Raw genomic sequence first — 20,210 nt, 5'->3', positions numbered from 1 at the left:
AAGCCTCATCTGTGCCACACAGTCATTATTTCTGTCAATTAGGCTCAGATGATTGACAGATGCCTAAAATAAAATACAGTACAAAAATGTTTTTATTATTATATACATAAATTTAGCAGCGAGTCTTTTTTAGGATTTTTAGGATGGATTTTATTCTTATTTTATTGTGTCAAAAACAGACATTTAATTGAAAGTAACAATCGTGCAAAACGAAAACATTTCTGAATCTGATTTCTCCAGCGATTACACGGACACTTCATAAGACACTCGAGTGATCAGACGCGATGCAAAACACGCCGAACAGACCTCCACACACACACATACACACACACACACACACACACACACACACGACACACTTCAGTGAAACACAACAACACAGCAATCATCAGCAGATCGAGTGCATCTCAAACAGTACTCGTCTCCTAAAGTACATGATGAATCACAGCAGAAGTGACCCACACACACACACACACACACACTCATCTCTCCGTTCACCCAGAACACACTGCGTCCAGCGAGGCTCGAGTGTCAGAGCGCTGCAGGGTTTGGTGTTACCTGTCCACACTCACCTGACGCATGCCAGCGGTCATTATTTCCATCGGTCAGAGGGTTAGTTCCCATAGTACCAGAGGCTCTCTCTCCCTAAAGCACCCCTCCACTCCTCTCTTCTCCTCTCTTCTCTTCTCCTCTCTTCTCTTCTCCTCTCTTCTGTGTCTCGGTCTGCAGCGAGCGCTCCTCGTCTGCTCCTAAACACCGGAGCCCATGTCTGAGCCTCAGAGACCGCAGCGAATCAGCATCTGGCTGGCGTGATGTCAGCGGTGCTCAGCCAATCAGAACACAGCTCTCTCTTCATCAGCCACACAGCCCAGCCGAGGACTGGAGGAGATGTGTGTGTTACCTTCACCCCAAACACACACCGCAGCGCAGAGACGGCACACACCAGAGACACTGTAGAGCGCTTTTCACTCAGACTCAATTCTTCTAATAGCTACGACGTTTAAGACTCGCTTCCATTTCCATGAAATTCAATCATTTCCAAACGGACAGTCCTTGACAAATAAACATGAAACTAAACAGGGCACATGGAGGTGAATATGGAGCTGTTTTAAAACACTCCTAACACAATGTTGATTCAATTCAGTTCAATAATATTAATGTTCATTAATTATGAAACTAACTCAATTTCAAGCTGAAGACATTATTCAGCTCAGTTCAGTGCAGATTTGATCATCCTCCGAAATGCAGTTAAATTGAGATTACTGAATATTGATTGTCGAACAAACAGAATAAACCAGTGACAGCAGACGGTTCTGTATAACAGAAGCACATTTATACTGCAGAATAAAACTGATTATAGCCTTAATAACTGGTAGTGAGGTGATTTAAATAATTGATGCACATGCGATGTAAAAAACAGTCCCTGAAACAGTCCATCATCATCTGAATAACTGTAATTTACATATGAATAAAGAAAGATTCTCATTTAGTTGTGTTCTCCTCTTTACACCTCCACCGCTCTGGAATAACTGCACCGCAGGAAATCTCACACCCCTTAAACCATTTATTTCAACCGTGTGTGTGTGTGTGTGTGTGTGTGTGTGTGTGTGAACTATTGCTCAGAGATGATGACGGTTTGGTCCCGGACAGACGAACACCACACTAATATCTGTTAATATCTGAAGCTCCGTCCGAACACCAGCACATCAGTAATGCAGGGACTGAGACGAGTAATAACACAGGAGCACATAATATCCTAATAATGAGAAGATGATGAGAAACATCACGAGAGCGGCTTTATTGAGGAGCGCGAGCAAACAGCCAAGAGTCTCATATTAAAACGGCCCGTATAAAGGAAATAAAGGAGACTTGGACTTGAAAATAGATTCTGGATCTGACAGGTGGAGGAACATCTTTGCTAATATAACGGCCAAATGAGTCAAAGTCTGGCTGAAGTCCATGAATCATGGGAGAACTGAAGCACTCATATCTCAAAGGAACCCAGACTTCACTATCTAATGATATTGTGCTCTCACACACGGTCTTCAACACTAAAGGATGAAGAGATGATGGTGATTGGCTGAAACTCAAGATTCAGGCCACACAAAAGTTTCCTGGAGAATAAATCAACTCCTCGTCCTCCTCAGTCACTGTCAATTTCCAAACCGTAATCCTTCCCAGATCTCCCTCATCCTCATCCCTCGCTCGTGAGGACGGCGGGAGCAGCTGGCCAAGATTATCACTCCACATTTCCTCTCATAAACCCTCCATCACCTGCCGCCGAGGGCCAGGACTTACAGGTTCTCAATATTAATCAAGCGCTAGCCCCTCGGGACACACACACACACACACACACACACACCGCTCCACACATTACTCCAGCTCCTGGATCTCCAGAAGACGAGAGGATCCCGGAGAATCAAGACGCTGCTTGACAGACGCTGTGTTAAAGAGCTGCCAAACAAAACTAAAAAATCTGAATTTCTAATATTCGTCAAATTGAAAATGAAAATCCAAAAACCCAGCACCCTCAGCGGCGCACGAGAGATAACGGTCTACACGTCACAGCACTGCAGTGTTTCCACAGCGTCTCCAGCTGAAGATATTAGATGTGCTCTGTGGTTCACACAATATCAATGCAGAGATGACGGGGTTAACGTCAAAACCAATCTAAAATTAATGCAAGTTCAACTTTTATAAAACACATCTCAAGACTTTACAGCAGGTTTCCCATCCCACTGCATCTCATGTGTTTAAATGAAGAAAATACTCTTTCAGTCCTTAGTATTAAACTATACACACATACAAACATGATGCGGTTTTGTTTCTAATAGTTTAACTTTATTAATTATATATAGTTTATAAACTTTTTTTTTTCAAAGATAGGGGTGATATTTTATTGCTTTGAATAAACATGCATAAGTAATATTTCTCAGGAGAGAAGCCAAAAGCTTGAAATTAAATTACACCTTTTAAATAGTAATAAAATGTGAATATTGATCATATAGCGTTCTTCAGTTATTTTGACAGACGTACTGCGTCCAGAAAAGCTTCGCGCTCCACACAACAGAGAGAAAGCAAAGCATCGGCCGGTCGCAGCGAGGAGAAATCATCTGTCACATAATTACAGCTCGTCCTATGATTGCACAGCACAGTTCTCTTTCTCTTTAGCTGCTTTCAGAGAGAAAACACCTGCACAAAGCTGGAGAAACAACAGCTCCGAGTGCTCGGACGCTTCATTTACATCATAAAGAACACATAATAGCAGCGCTTACTAATTAAGCCTCGCAATGCACTTTTTCTTCCTGGAAAAAGCAAAATGGGAAGGTGCTAAGTGACAAATGCGTTATGTACATTTTTCCCTGAGGACGATGTGATTCCTGCACGGAGAGTAATGAGGTCCCTGGAGGCGAGCGGAGAGGAGCGGAGGACACGCTTCAGTCCTCATTACAGATCTGCACTGGTTTAGGATGTGTTCCTCTCCACCCTGACACACTGCTGGTGCAGGACAGCTGGGACCAGAAACGGCTGCCGAACACACGCTTAACACACGCTTACTGACACACGGATCCTGTGCTCGGGTCACACGCCAATCACACACCCGGAGAGGTTCAAGCGCCGCTCGATGCGGGAGAACTCTGCTTCGTTTGATCTGATCCACTCATCGTGTCGCTCTCAGGACGAACTGAACCAATGTCTCGGGACTCAAGCTATGCCTCTCCTGCACCAGCTGAGAGCGGACTGGATTTATATGAATCTTGTCATCATATAATCCCTCAAACCCTACCTTTCTGTCCCTACACTGGATCCACCATCCACAAAGGCATCCTAAACCAATCCATATGAATCAAGAGGTTTAATCCAAGTCATGTGCCTTCACGTGATGAACAGATTTAATTGATCAGATCGTCAGACACGAAATATAACTTAGTTTAGCACTGTTTGACAGCTTTTTTGGGGCATCTATTATACCAGTGACACGCAGAAAGATCTAACCTCAAATAAAACCAGTTTAGCTTCGTGAAAACACAGAATATCAGAGACATCACAACCAGACAGCTCATAGTTAGAGAGAACTTTTGGCTGTTGGAGAAACCAGTGACGCTTGTGTTATGGAGTGACCACAGCAGACCGAACAGTGTTCAGTGTGACAGTCATGTTGAAGACTAACCACGGGTCGAACACAGATGAGCGTCACAGCTGCGATGTGTCAAACTAACATCAGACTGCAGACGCTCCAGAGAACACACTGGACACAGAAGAAGAAGACCGCACGACCTCTGACCCCACAGCACCATATCATTAATGTTCTGGTACAAACGAAAGAAGTTGAACAATAATGTGGTTATGCACACTTCTGTTCTCAGAAATGAAAAGCACTTCATCTCACTGGATCACTTCCTCTTTTATTTAAGTGGAGCTTGATGGACGTAAAGCAGATGATATGGGCCTGGTCTGAATCTGTATTAGAGCGGTCAGTCTCTTCTTCACTTGTCTGGGACTCATCACACACTGCTGAACACGACCACATCCAGCGCAGGAGAAAAATCTAATGCCAAATTAAAATGGCATGTTTGCGAGCAAATATCACAGTCGATAATGCTTCATAAATCAAGAGGAGGAGAAATTATGATCACAATTAAAATATGATTTATCATGAACTGAAATGATCTGAATGATGACACTTCTGCTGTACTTTGTAATTCAGTTTCTATAAACTATAATCTACAATCTAAAGCCATTCCATCCATTAACTTCATGAATCTGAAAACAGCAGCTTTCTCTGCAGAATATCACAGACTCCCAACTTTGTTGGAGAACTGAGCCGGACACAACTTTGTTCTTTATAAAGCGCAGAGAAACTGTAATGTTGTGGAAACTTAATTGACTGCGTGACCCGCTGCATTGATGGATGGCTCCAGACACCTCCAGCACTCAGAAGACAAGAAAGAGTGATGGGTGAAGCGCTAATGGTGTTAAACCTGCACTCCAGGTGATGGATACGGCCTCCCGCCGCGCCAGAGGAACAGCTCTTCAGAGATACGCTTCATACAGAGAATGTCTCTAATGGATGATGGAGGAAAAGCACAGATCTGGTTCCTTTAACACCGAGATCACAGGGAAAGGCCAGGAGAGAGCGGCTAAGAGGTGTTCAGAGCGAGCGTCACGCCGGGGCGATGTGTGCAGAGATCACCTAACGATGGATCGAACCGTGACGCCTCGATTACGCTGCGAGGTGTCGTTCACGGCCCTCGGCTCGATTCGGGTCACACCATTAATGTCTCAGACGGCTCTGAACACACACACCGATGAAAGACGACGCTCTCGATCAGAGCGGACGAGATCAAAGCCACCGTACACTTCCATCGACTGAAGAACACGATAAACGCTCTTTAACGTCTCCAGATCCTGTCCGATATACATCACAGACCGAGATCAAACCAGCGCTTCCTGAAACACCTTTAAACTACAACTAATGATTATTCTGATAATAGAGTAATCTGTCCATGATGACTTTGCCTAATCGGATTACAAAACTATTTTAAGTAGGCCTATTTTATTTTACAAAATTCAATTAAATCTAGTACATCCTCCACGTTGTTGTCTTCCAAACATCGTGCAAACACAAAAATGAGTCTATGTAGACTTTATGCTATGTGTTGCATATATAGACCATTACAACAGTCTCTTTACATTGACTGCTCTCATCAGAATAAAGGAGTCAGGTTAACACCCAATAAAACACAGATTTAACCAAGCAGAGTCAGATTTATGGTTTGGTAACTGTACAGATGTCCAGCTTCAGCTCGTGTCTGATCTCTCCTGACTGTGATCAAGTAAAGGTCAGAATAAGGTCAGTAATATCTCCAGATGAACTCTTCCTGGACTGAAGCAGCTCAGCTTTACTTGATTCTCCATCAATCATGTTTTAGAGTCTCAAATCTGATCCTCAGGATCTTTTGAGGAGCGTTTGTTTCCAGAAGCTTTACTTTCACTGTTCCTCAGCGGAGGAATGATCTTCACAAGCCTCCAGAACATCTCACATCTTCTGAGGAGCCTTGATTTCTTCAGCTCTCAGTCACTGTGTTACATCTCATCTCATTACTGGAGATATAGAGTGATATTTAGATCAGTTTATATCAGTATCTGCTCTACTGTTAGAAACATCTCACTGGTTTACATCAGAACATCATCATATACTGGACTCTAATGCTGTACATTTATAAAGAGGCTGAAACTTTACAAACTTGCCCCTGTGACAGCTCTCCATGACCATATAAACACACACTGTCAGCTGTCAGCGGTTTATAAACACACCTCATGTACACTTCTGAGTGTAGATGAGCAGTTAGCATGCTAGTTCTGCTGCTAACACCCGTCAGTAATCACACACATCTCTCACAGCGGCTGTGCTACACTTCTACCAGTCCGACATGTAATCTCAAAGACAAGTCTATTCATCCAGATCAATAAATATCCAACATCGCTGGTTTTCTGTGGCATGTCGATCGTTTAGGCCTCATCTGAGGAGCTCAGGCGCCGGATTCAATGACAGAGTCACGGAGCATTTATTCAGAGCTGTAAACACTAACTAATCTTACTCTATTCTGCTCTAGTACAGTCCGATTATGCCTAACCAGCAGTCTGAGGACTAACCAGCTAATCCTGCTCCGCGTTAGCAGACGCGCTAACATACCGCTCGTGTCATAATCAAGTACAGCAAAATCAACAAGTTCAGACATATTCTTACCGGTTGCGTTACAGTGTGTCGTTCGTTGACGGTAACGCGTATATTCTGGAGTGTTTGTTGTCGTTTAATGAGGAGACATTTGGGTTCGCGCTGAAAGAGAGACCACTGAAGAGAACGGCGTGGACCGCTTTGATGGACAGCTCCGTTAGGCCAATCACAGCAGGCTATTTGCGATCGCGAGCCAATCGCTTCACAGCGTCGACCCGAGAGGCGGGTTCTAAAGACTAGAGCTCTATAAATACAGCAGGAGCTGCGACAGAGACGCACTGAGTCTGATGTTTTCATGTTCATGAGATGTGTTCGATCTAAGCGATTATTCATCACGGACAGTTCAGAACGTGTTTTACGAGTTTTTGTTTTGATGGGTTAACAACAAAAACTTGATAAAGGTGCCAAGAGTGTACATAAAAATATATAAATAGTAGATATTAACTATGAGCGTACTACTGTACATATAAAAAAAGAAAGAAAGAGAGAAAGAAAATAAAGAAATGCCTTGCTATTTCACAGTATATTAAATATACTAAACAAAAGCACCGTTTTGACAGCTTTTCTGTTTGTACTCTCCTTAATAGTGTTTCTATAATTATCTAATTCCTTAAGTACCACAGGGAAAAGAGGTTTCTGATTGCTGGAGTGAAAGTATTATACAAAGAGGTGGATTTTGTCTGATATCTGTGACAGTTCAGTTCAGGGGCGGGGTTAGATGTGATCCCTCGCACTGATTCCTGCGAATTGGCCACCTCCTAATAAAATACAGTATGTGCGATTTTTCACAAATCGTATGAATTTGTACGAACTGGCACACCTTGTCAAATATGTATGAATTTAAATATTGAAAACGAGGCATTGTCAAATTAAATATGCATTCATTTACATAGTCCAGAATAGAAATCTGTTTGATTTTGTTGAAATATGTTCAGATTTTTTTTAACACATTTCACCACTGAAATATGAACTGTGAAGTTTGGTGTTTGAAAGAGAGAGAGAGAAAAAACTCTTTATGGGTTGAATTGAAATCTACAGATGCAAATAGATAAAGTGCAAATAAAATAAACACCTACTGTATATGTGTGTTATGTAACGAAACATATTGAACATGTTATGAGAACCCAAATCTCAAAATTGTCCTGTGCATGAAAAAAAAAAAGGCTATAATGTAACCTTCATAATTCAGATTTATATTTATGCATTTTATCCAAATGGATTTTAAAACGCATAAAAGTTAACAATCTAAATTGATCCTTCGTTTACGGTTACAGAAAATAATGTCACGATTTCTTAAATATTAGTTATGATATGGTGGGCTCTGGATAGCGCAGCTTCATTCAGAATAAAATGATTATTATTAACAGGATGCTTTGTCTTTGACAGGTTACCAGTGCATTGATCCAGTATGTTTAAATATGATCAATCTGCATCTGAATTGAAAGCTTTTAAAACATTTAATTGTCATCCTAATCATTAATAAGGCACATAAGCTAATTAGTGAACAGGGCCAGTGTTTTCTCTCACTGTTGTTGATTGTTTTGTCCTCCATCATTTGCTCCATTGACAGTGTATCTTCAGATCAGAACTGCAGCGTTGAACAGTGGAGATGCTTTCAGAGTCTTCGGCTCGGCCCTGACCGCTCAGATGACCCCGTGACCTCTGCAGGCACAGAAGGAGCGCTGTGGTCCAGAACTGACTGATCCCTTGGAGAAGTCTCTCGCTGACGTTCATGTGTGTGTGAAGAGACGCTGGTAGTTTTATATAACGCTGTGTGGGCGGCCGCTGACGAGTCCATCCAGTGCATGTGTGGGCAGCGCTCTTAACAAATGATACTGGCTCACTCTCAGGTTATGGGGGAGTACAGGAATCAAATTATGTAAATACCCTCCGAAGTAGTGACACACACACACACACACACACACACACGATGGATACAGATGTGTGTGCTCGAACAGAGCTCGAAATATCTATTGATTTGTGTATTTGCTGATTGTTTGTGTGTGGGTCTGCTCTTTATTTGGAACGCCAAATTCATCAAATGTAGCTGTATGTGAAACTGAGATCAGATGTGTTTCTTCCCCTTGAACGCTCAGTTCAGACAACACTTCTGATTCCCAGAGTTCAGTTTCTGTGCATTGGTTTCCACAAATGATAACACTACAGATACATGTTTAAACAGAAGACCTCTAGCTTGCCAGAGACTACAAATATACAATATGAGAGGAATGTAATGATTTCATCTATTTTTAGTGTTAGGTTTCAATTTGACCCACATATTTTATTTTCTAAAATCTGCTGCACAGACACAAAATAAAGAAATATGATGTTTTTTATCATTACTACTTGCACACTAGATAGTAAGTATAAATAATATCTTACATCATTTGTACTGAATGTAAGTAGTATGTTTTGCTATGTGTACTTTTGTCATTTTTTATGTCTTTTTCTCAAACCCTTGTGAGGGTGGAATGAGTTTCTCTCACTTCTGTTCAGGGCTGATTGAAATCCACAAAAAATCCCCCAAAACTGATTGTGACAGATTTGTGTGACTTTGAGCCTTAAATTATAAGGTATTGTGTATTTCATATTTTAGTGTTTGACAAGCTAAAGATCTTTTTTGTCTTTTATTAAAATCTGATTTTTAAGTATTTTTTAAAGAGTTGACTTTTGGAAACTGCACAGAAACCTGTAGGGGTCCAACACAAATGTTTTTGTACAGTCTTTCCAAAACACACATGTGTTAAAACTTTGCATGCACGCTCATGACCCAAAATGAGAAATATTCACCAAATTTCAAGAAGAAGTAAACCGTTCAACCAGTATTTGGAGCAGTTTGAAAATCGAGTGTTTGTCTGCATTTAATCCACTGTGCCTGTGTTTCAACATGAATTTAAGATGAGAAAATGTATTCAGAGGTGCTGAGATCACCTACTCGTGGTGTTTCTTTAGTCGAACAGTCTGTGAATGTAAAAGCTGTGAATGATTCAGTGTGAGGATGTTTTCCTCGTGTCACGGCCACCGCCTCAGCTCCAGAATGATAATTCAGGCATTGTCTTGCTCTCAGCCGCTGAAGAAAGCAGAACAATACAGCCTTCAGCAGGACGTGACAGCGCTGGGCTTATCTGGCGGACACACACCGGTCAGCCAGGCTTTACCAGCCGGTCCAGACGGACACGGGAGCACCGTTACTCCCTGATCCTCCGAAGACAGAGACAGCTCCCACGCCGAGATGATCCCACCACTTTCTCTTCTGATATATGATCAGCTCTGAGGCTCGACTGTGTGTGTGGAGATGCAGACGGACAGCTTATTTATCTGTAAATTGATCGGCAGGACTTTGAGGGACGCTTGTGTCCTGCTGAAATTGTGAGGTCAGCTTGAGCTCACTCACATTCAGCACAGCTTCAGAGCTTCATAATGGAGCAATCTAGGTCCCATCGCTTTGCCCCAGATGGCTTTACCCTGTATTATTCTGGTTTATTGCTCCCCTGCAGCCTTATTTTACTGGGCAGTTGACCTGAGCCATTCATATTCATTTGGCCGTGCCTCGGGGGTTTGTCTTCACACTGACCCGAGCGCTCATGTCAGATTTCTGAGCCGTTTCATTCAGGACTGAGCGGTGGAAATGAGAGGATTCCTGCTCCTCTTTACACAGGTGATCACTGCAGGATATATCTGCTCACACACACTCCATAGATCTGGACGAGCGCTGGAGATGTGCAGAAAACACTCACATCTACAGACAAGTAAAGGTTCTTCACTGTCCTTGAAAGACTTTAACATCCACAGAACCTTTCCACTGCATTAAAGGTTCTTTAACATGGAAAAAGATCCTTTAGGTGTTCTTCACACTAATTAAAAGTGGTTTCTATTAAGAACTGTTCACTGAAAGGTTCTTTGGGAACCAAGTCTGTTCAAAATAAAATAAAATCTTTGGAACCCTTTTTTTTGGCACTTTAGAAACTATTCTTAAGCCGTACAAGGAGGCAACAGTAAATAAGACAATTGTCAGATAATACACCATTATTAAAAAGAGAAGTATTCATAATTACACTAACAGAAGTAATGACACGTCATTAAAAATGAATTAAAAACTAGAAGAAAAAAATGAATTAAAATGAATAAAAATAGGCTCCAATTTAGCTCCAATTATTTATTTTTCTTTAAAAAAAAGGATTTCTTGGGAGAAAAGAAAAGTTGTGTAAGAGAACGCACAAGCACTGAAATCTACATACTCACTGATTTAATCAGTCATCAAGCACTGAAGCTCAGGTTTAACACAGCAAGTCATGATCAATCAGATGTTTTTCTGTAAATTGATACAATGTTTTTGAACTGGTTCATTTAAATGGACAGTAGAAACGAACGGTTCACCCCGATGGAGACACACACTTATTCCTGCTTCACTGCAAGCTTGTGTGTGACATAATGAGACATAAAACCAGCCGTGTGATGTGACTAGAGAAACCACTGGAAACAATACTGTTCACAAACAGCTGCTGGAATAGAGTTAAATCAGCAGTATTTCTGTGTTTAGTGAGTTACTCTCAGACACATTACTGTATTACTATCTGCCTTCAGGCTTCTTTAGAGACCACCAGAGAGAGACTGACCCCATCCACAACTATTGACTCGTCTGGGTCTGATTCAGGAGAAACATATGAGGAAGTCGAGACAATACATGAACTGAATCAGAGAAACCAAGAAGAGCCTCATCTATACTCTCACAACAGCCTCATCATATCTTTACATGACACATAAACATGTATAAAATATTATTTAAATACATGTCTTATAAATATATGTTTTAGATGTGTTCTAGATTAGATTAGTGTTTAAGATACTTCACTGAGGAAGAGCAAGAACTGAGCGACAGCTAACGAGGAACATTCCCAGAACAATCTTTCAGAAACATTAATAGAACATTTATTCAGAGTTATCTGATCTTTCATAACATTCTCAAAACATTAACACAATATAAGTTATACATCCTTCATGGAACGCTCAATTTCAGAAACGTTTGAGTTGGAAGCTCATCTAACTTTTTTATTAATGTTATTACTTGTTTCAGAAAGATCCAGAGAACATTTCTATATAACATTCCCATATTGTTTCCATGTTCCCGTAACATTCATACAACCAAGAAAAATCATTATGAACACATAGAAAAAGAGAACTTAATGGGAACGTTACCAAAAGGTTCTTAGAATAACGAAATCTTTAGACATCATTCATGGAATGTTTCATTTCTTAAATATTTTAATGGAACATGTAACAGTTATTTTAATTATTTTTTAATGTAACTACTTTTGTCAAAGTAAGAAGTAATAACATCAAAAGTAACCAAGAAAAAAACATTTTTAACATTTTAAATCTTCAGAGAAAATTCAGAAGTAACTTTCTTGATACAAGTAACGTATTGGAAACGTTAACAAAACATTCTTATATGATTTATGTTTTTGTTAGCAGTAAATGTCTAATAATCTGTTCAGAAGCGAGCGACCACCTCACAGTACTGAACTGATAATAAAGTAGAATAAAGAGGACGGGAGCGCGCACAGCTGTGTTGTGAGGGAGACGCGCAGATAAGAATAAAGCTAGTGTGTGTGTGTGTGTGTGTGACGGCCAATCACAGCACAAACACCCACAGAGCCATAATTATGAATCAAGCACACACTCAAACGCATCAGCAGGTGAATATCAATAGACTCTTCACAAACACACACCGCTGCAGGTCACCAGCAATTAAAGCAGATAATTAGCCTGAGTCGCTAGCTGGATGTTAGCGCTGAATGGATGGCCATCTTTGTTACAGGGCTAATGAATTGTCACAGCTCACGTTAAGATGTCAGAATGAGTTCATAATGCTATCCGACAGAAATCATCCCGTGTCAAATCGTGTGTTTATCAGACGTGTCAAACGATTCGACACCTGATGTGTGCTGAAGCAGCGGCCTTAGATGTTTTTGTAGAAAAGTTAAATTGCATCCATAGCCGTTCTGTAGCTCAGTCAGTGGTTCATGATGCTTGCAACATAAGGCCATGGGTTCGATTCTCAGGGAATGCATCAACTGATCAAATGTGTACATTGAATGCAATGAAATAAAAGCTCCTGCCAAATGCATGAATATTAAAATCTTGCTTCATCCACATGACTTGACTTACGACTTCACAAATCCCACACCACGATGATGGTGAATACTGCATTTGCCCTCATTTGTTGAGAATAAGCTTCTGTAACTCAAGTACACTTTCTAATATTTCTGCTGAATTCACCTTCATTATGGATTTCTGCCAACTTTCTGAGTAAATAAGCAGTTGGTGTAGAGCCACCTCTCATCCTCCCCTTAATTAATGCACAAATAATAAATGAGCAGCTACACAGATCCACATCACTGACGATTACTCGTATCCTCATCTAGATACGCTTCTCCATCCAGAGATCACCTCTGCTCCAGTGTTTCATCAGCTCCAGCGTCTCACTGTTGGATCAGCCCTGATGAAGAACCAGACTGAACGATAGGTTATAATCCGTCGGAGCCTGAGCTGGAGAGGTGTCAGAGACAGGAGCGTCCGTGTGTTGGTGTGATAACATTAGGAAGTCCTGCGCTCTGTTGTCAAGCAGCACGACCCCAGATGCGCTGGTCTGCACAGATCCCGCAGACAGACATGATTAATGCGCTGAGAGACTCTTTTGTGTTCACCGGGTCTGACTGAGAGAAGGAATCAGAGCAATTAAAAAGGGAACGGCGCTGGTGAGCATGGCATTACTCAAACGCCTGGAGCACAGAGCCAGAGAGACCTGTTTTATCACAATACTGCTGTTGTTGTGGAGCTGAAGGAAAGACTCAAATACAGCCAGTCTCTACCATTACAGTGATTTCACGTCTGAGACAATAAGAGCTTGAGCTCTGATTCACACCTGAAACAGGCTGATGTATGTTCACATCCACATCTGATCAAAAACACTGCTCAATATGAGCCAATGACTGTCCAGTGCATTATTTCTACATTGTTCATCGAATGTTTTTTGAAACACTTCAAGTTGGATATTTCTTTTAATGTTACAACTCATTTCAGAACTATCAAAATAACATTCAAAAATAACATTTTTGAAAAATTGTAATGATTCCTTAACATTTACATAACAAAGACAATAACTGGATGTTTGAGTGTTCAGGGAACATTTAGAAATACATACTTAATGAAATGTGAACCTATTTTTCCATAGCCTGGTATATGCTGATCCCCACCATCAGACGAGGATGTATCAGCACTAGCCATTATCTTTAATCACAGGAGATGTAAGGGTGTATCTTTAGCGAAGCAGCGTTGAGAGTCGCTTCTGCTATAAACACAAGTTTCTGTTCAGCTGGTGTTTGTAATGAGCTGCAGACGTGTGCAGTGTCCATGAGGGCTGAGCCATGGCCGTGTATGAAGTGTTTCATGGAGGTTTGTAACAAGGTTCAACACAGTCTCAATAGGAAGGAAGAAGGCAGGGGTCGGCTTGTTGCTGGGACACTCGTTTATTCAGTAATACAAAATAAGAAAAACACGATGCCCTCTGGGCGTAGACAGCAAACGATTGCTTAAACACGGTCAATAACTTCAATAACTTTAAAGCACTGTTGTAGCTTCCCTAGTGCAGAACGAGGTCCCAGCGTGTCTCTCTCCCCTTCTCTCTGCGGTGACTCGGCTTATATCCGGTCTCTCCACGCCAATTACTGCAATCAAACACACGTGTTCGTTAATTGCATTTGACCTACTTACGCCTCGCTCTGCTCCCTCCGTCTCTCTCCCGTTGCGGATTCCGCTAAACCACGCCCCCCTCGCCACATACCCCCACCGCCCGACTCAGGCCGGGGAGCCGTCCGGCCTGCAGCCTCCCCCCCCCCCCTCCTGGAGAGGAAGTCAGCCACAGCCATCTGTACACCCGGCCTGTGGATCACCTGAAATTTAAATGGTTGTAAAGCCAGATACCACCGGGTGATCCGCGCGTTGGTATCTTTCATGCGGTGGAGCCACTGCAGAGGAGCGTGGTCCGAACAGAGGGTGAACTCCCGCCCCAGGAGGTAATAACGGAGGGTAAGAACAGCCCACCTGATCGCTAGACATTCTTTTTCTATGGTGCTGTACATCGTCTCTCTCTTAGAGAGCTTCCGACTGATGTACAGCACCGGCCGTTCTTCCCCCTCCACCTCCTGGGACAGGACTGCGCCCAACCCTCTGTTCGACGCGTCTGTCTGCAAGATAAAGGGGAGAGAAAAGTTAGGTGCATTCAGGAGCGGTCCGCCACACAGGGCAGCTTTTAACTGGGTGAAAGCCTGCTGGCACTGCTCCGTCCACTGGACCGTATCTGGTGCCTCCTTTTTAGTTAAATCAGTCAGCGGGCTAGCAGTATCCGAAAAATTAGGTACAAACCTTCTATAATACCCTGCCAGCCCCAGGAACTGTCTAACCTCCTTTTTGGTCTTAGGCCTTGGACAAGTTGCAACTGCTGCCGTCTTATCAATTTGGGGACGCACCTGTCCATGACCCAAGTGGAAACCCAGATATCTTACTTCCACCCGCCCAATTGCACACTTCCTCGGATTAGCCGTGAGCCCAGCCCTCCTCAGCGTCTTCAGGACCGCTCGCAAATGCTGCATATGTCGCTGCCAATCCCCACTGTAGATGATGATGTCATCCAGGTAGGCGGCGGCATATGCAGCATGCGGACGGAGAATTTTGTCCATGAGACGCTGAAACGTGGCTGGAGCCCCGAATAGCCCGAACGGAAGAGTGACAAATTGGTGTAACCCGAACGGCGTGGTGAAAGCTGTTTTTTCTTTGGTCATGGGAGACAAGGGGATCTGCCAATAACCTTTAGTTAAATCCAGCGTCGAGTAAAAGCGAGCCGAGCCTAGCCGATCAAGCAATTCGTCCACCCGGGGCATTGGATATGCGTCAAATTTTGACACAGCATTCACCTTTCTATAATCCACACAGAACCGCACGGAGCCGTCTGTTTTAGGCACTAAGACGATCGGGCTCGCCCAGTCACTGTTGGATTCTTCTATTACTCCCATCTCTAGCATTGCCTCTAACTCCCCCTGAACCACCTTTTTTTTATGTTCAGGTAATCTATACGGCCGGCTGCGAACTACCACGCCCGGCTCGGTCTCAACATGGTGCTGAATGAGATTCGTTCGACCAGGCAGGGGCGAGAACACATCAGCAAAGGCTGCTTGAATGGACTTGATATCAGTGAGCTGCGATGGTGAGAGGTGGTCTCCTCCAGGGGCCAGAGCGAGAGATTGGGATTTTGAACTCGCTTCTGGACCGAGATCCTCCTCCCCACTCACTACCGTCGCCAGCAACACTGATTCCGCCTCAGACCATTTTTTTAATAGGTTGAGGTGGTATATTTGATGTGCCCCGCCCCTATCCGTTCGAGCTACCTCATAGTTAAGATCCCCAACCCGCCGTGTGACCTCAAAGGGTCCTTGCCACTTCGCGAGTAACTTTGAACTAGAGGTAGGGAGTAATACAAGCACTTTATCCCCCGGTGCAAATTGACGTAGCCTAGCCCCCCTGTTGTACAACCGACTCTGTTTGTCTTGAGCCTGCAACAAATTCTCCATGGATAGCCGCCCCAACGTGTGGAGTTTTGTTCTCAGGTCCATGACATATTGAATTTCGTTTTTACTAGCAGAAGGTCCGTCCTCCCAAGTTTCTTTAAGGACGTCAAGGACCCCGCGGGGCTGGCGCCCATAAAGAAGCTCGAAGGGGGAAAACCCCGTGGAGGCTTGCGGGACCTCCCGTACAGCGAACAAGAGGGGTTCTAGCCACCTATCCCAATTTTTGGCGTCTTCCTGAACGAACTTACGAATCATGGATTTTAATGTGCGATTAAATCGCTCGACCAGCCCGTCTGTTTGTGGGTGATAGACGCTTGTTCGAATCGATCTAATGCCCAATAATTCATAAAGCTCGCGAATAGTACGTGACATAAACGCCGTGCCCTGATCGGTGAGGATCTCCTTTGGGATCCCCACCCGGGAGATTAATTGAAACAGTGCACTCGCCACACTCTTCGCGGAAATAGAGCGGAGAGGCACTGCCTCAGGATATCGCGTTGCATAGTCCACCAGAACTAATGCAAAGCGGTGTCCTCGTGCTGACCGCTCTAATGGCCCGATGAGGTCCATGCCAATTCGTTCGAAGGGGACCTGCATTAATGGAAGGGGGCACAATGGTGCTTTTGGGGTGGCCGGTGGATTCACCAGCTGACATTCACGACAAGCCGCGCACCATCTGCGCACATTCTCGTGAATGCCCGGCCAGAAGAAGCGGGCCATGAGACGGTTTAGTGTAGCCGCTTGCCCTAAATGCCCGGCCATTGGATTACAATGAGCCGCCTGGAAAAGCATTTCCCGGCGGCTTTTAGGTATCAACAACTGGGTTGTATCTTGCTTTGTCTGGGCGTCTTGGGTCACCCGATACAACCTATCTTTTAAAATTGAAAAGTAAGGATAAGAGAGCGGTTGGTCAGGGAGGAGAAGCTGTCCGTCGATCGAGCGAACCTGGTCAAAAGCATTTTTTAGCGTCTCATCGCGGGACTGTTCCAGGGGGAAATCATCGCGCTCCGGGAGGATGTTCCGCTCGGGAGCACTCGGTTCCCCTGCAACAGGTTCCGGTGGTTCCGGTTCAGCCTCTCCCACCTGCGCAACCGCTACTCCATCCCTCCCTTGTTTCCCCCAAGAGCCATCCGAACATAAATACCCCAATAATTCATTAAACGCGGGCCAATTCGTACCCAAAATTATCGGATGCCTGAGGTGCGGGTTAACGGCCACCTCTACTCTATGTTTTTCTCCCCTAAATTTAATATCCACAGGCAAAATAGGGTAATTCACCACTTCCCCGTGTACACACCGAACCCTAACCATGCGGCTATTATCCAATGCCTTCGGATGAATCAGGCTTTGATGGATGGAGGATTGGTTACATCCCGAATCCACCAAAGCCTGATATGTACCCCCCCTGATACTCACTGGTATTTGGTATAAGCCAGCCTGATCGAGGGCAGCCTTTGGCGCGTCGGGGACCCGGATCAACGTCCCCACTTCCATCACCGGACACCTATCGATAAAATGCCCTGGGTCCCCGCAACGCCAACAGGCCGGCCCAGACTTTACCGCCACCCTGGCGGCAGGAAGTAGGTCAAGCGATTGGCGAGGAGAGAGCGGAGAGGCCGGGGCCTGGGGAACGGATCCCATGGGCGAGGTCCCACCCCTGGGAGGAGCCCTGGGACCTGCTGGTGACTCAGCCCCGTAATTCGTCCTCCACCTCGGGGCTAGCTTCGACGGAAGCCCCCCACGGGACCTGGGGAGAGGGACAGATTTAGGGAGAGAGAGGGGAGGGGAGGAGAGAGAAGAAGAGAGAGAAGCAGATGGTAAGGGGTCGCCGACCCCTGGACACGCCACCATTTGGTCTTCCGCCAGCTGGATGGCCTGGTTCAGCGACGTCGGGCGGTGGCACTGGACCCACTGCGCTGTCTTCCTTGGCAGCTTGGCCACGAACTGCTCCAGTACCACACGATCGATCACGTCCTCGACGTCGCTACTGTCGGCCATCAACCACTTGCGGCAGGAATCCCGGAGCTGCTGTGCCATCACGAAGGGCCGGCCAGACTCTTCCAGGGTTAGAGTCCTGAACCTCTGGCGATGTTGCTCCGGAGTCCGACCGACCCGCTGGAGGATGGCACGCTTGAGGTCCTGGTAGGCCAGGAGGTTTTGGACTGGCAGTTGGTGAGCGGCCACCTGCGCTTCCCCGGACAGCAGGGGAATGAGCCGCAGGGGCCAGTCCGCAGGGGGCCACCCTCGAGCCTCTGCCGATTTTTCAAACAGGTCCAGGAAGGCCTCCGGGTCATCCTGAGGCCCCATCTTGTTGAGCGGCAGAGGAGATGTCTGGTCTTTAAACGAAGGGGTGGCCCGGGCCTCCCGGTCTACCCAGCTCCGGAATAGCTCGCGGTCTTCATGCTGGGCCCGGAGGAGCGCCTCGAAGCGTTTGTCCTGCTCCTCCTTGATCGCCAGCATGTGTTGATGTTGTTCCTGATGAAGACCGGCGAGCGACTGGATGATGTCCGCAAATGGCGTACCTGACGGAGATTGCATGGCGGCGATGCTCTTCTTCCTTCCCGGGTTTCGGCACCACTGTAACAAGGTTCAACACAGTCTCAATAGGAAGGAAGAAGGCAGGGGTCGGCTTGTTGCTGGGACACTCGTTTATTCAGTAATACAAAATAAGAAAAACACGATGCCCTCTGGGCGTAGACAGCAAACGATTGCTTAAACACGGTCAATAACTTCAATAACTTTAAAGCACTGTTGTAGCTTCCCTAGTGCAGAACGAGGTCCCAGCGTGTCTCTCTCCCCTTCTCTCTGCGGTGACTCGGCTTATATCCGGTCTCTCCACGCCAATTACTGCAATCAAACACACGTGTTCGTTAATTGCATTTGACCTACTTACGCCTCGCTCTGCTCCCTCCGTCTCTCTCCCGTTGCGGATTCCGCTAAACCACGCCCCCCTCGCCACAAGGTTATAGTACATTAAAGAATGATCATGTGACTTATGTATGCCAGGTGACTTGTAAATGCGAAAAAAAAAACGTTTTCATTGTAGTTTTATTTATTTTCAAATTGCATGAAAAACCACCTCATGCATTTTTGCTAAACTGATGTGTTTCCATTGAGAGTATTTTCAATTCGCAATTTAAATCTGAAGGGTAATGGAAACGCAAACAGGTTTCTATCCAGAGTTGTGTATTTAACCTTCAGTATGCACAAATTTGAATATCGCATAAAACTTTGCAAATAAACACTGTTTTCATCAACAAGTCGAAGAGAGCAAAATTGACAGTTCCTGATCCTAAGACAAGCAGGAGAAGCCACTGAATATATGAAATAATAAACTTGCACCTCAGAGCGAGCAGATGAAACTTTTGGAGACACAGTCATGTCAGAGGTGACTCTACAGAAATACTTTGATAACAGACTTTGTTCAGGCATTTCAGAATGACCACAAACACATTTCAGATGCTGTGTAACGAGATTGGACTTTTCTTGATACGCATGGAGGAATTCATTCACTTCTAAATGCATTTCTATCTCCAATTATTCACATTAACCCTTTTTTCACACAACCAAAAGCCACCTCAAGCGAGCAATAAAACTAAGGGATAAATATGGCCATTTCCATCGCTCATTTCTCAGAAGTGTCTACATAATGAAGCACTAGCTAGTGTTGTCTGTCAGTGTCTGGTGCTGCTGTGGTGTGTGTTGAGATCTTCTGAGGTCTGAGTTAAACAGCGCTCGCTTGTGAAGTCTGTTCGCCGTCCAAACCCATTAATGGAAGCGTGCTGGATGCCTCTTCCCTCCTGCGATGATGTTCAATCATTCATAACACTCATCATTCATTCGCCATT

The 20,210-nt window shown here is 44.5% G+C and overlaps 2 protein-coding genes across 8 annotated transcripts in view; both read right to left on the bottom strand.

The window, feature by feature from the left end:
* The window catches only part of LOC128020053 (R3H domain-containing protein 1), a 35,517-nt gene extending 28,598 nt beyond the window's left edge, over positions 1-6,919 (bottom strand). For 2 of the 7 annotated variants that reach the window (XM_052606584.1, XM_052606590.1), the window contains exon 1: positions 6,752-6,919. The gene's annotated coding sequence lies outside the window, so the exon portion shown is untranslated. Of the gene's footprint in view, positions 1-572; positions 1,256-6,751 lie in introns of those variants that run through there. The other 5 variants (XM_052606586.1, XM_052606583.1, XM_052606585.1 and 2 more) reach the window with 5 other exon arrangements.
* Positions 6,920-14,200: 7,281 nt separating this feature from the next.
* On the bottom strand, positions 14,201-19,307 carry LOC128020051 (putative SCAN domain-containing protein SCAND2P). The gene is made up of 2 exons (XM_052606582.1): positions 17,779-19,307; positions 14,201-14,466 (listed from the first exon to the last, which is right to left on the bottom strand). The coding sequence occupies exons 1-2, from the start codon at positions 18,898-18,900 to the stop codon at positions 14,464-14,466; spliced, it is 1,125 nt and encodes a 374-aa protein (XP_052462542.1). The 5' UTR covers positions 18,901-19,307; the 3' UTR covers positions 14,201-14,463.
* Positions 19,308-20,210: the final 903 nt, after the last annotated feature.

Source organism: Carassius gibelio, chromosome A9 (genome assembly GCF_023724105.1).
Source record: "Carassius gibelio isolate Cgi1373 ecotype wild population from Czech Republic chromosome A9, carGib1.2-hapl.c, whole genome shotgun sequence".
Lineage (NCBI taxonomy): Eukaryota > Metazoa > Chordata > Actinopteri > Cypriniformes > Cyprinidae > Carassius > Carassius gibelio.
This window is presented reverse-complemented; position numbering and strand designations above follow the sequence as displayed.

Coding starts and splice junctions, on each gene's coding strand:
- LOC128020051 (XM_052606582.1), bottom strand. CDS start 18,900: ATGCAATCTCCGTCAGGTACGCCATTTGCGGACATCATCCAGTCGCTC.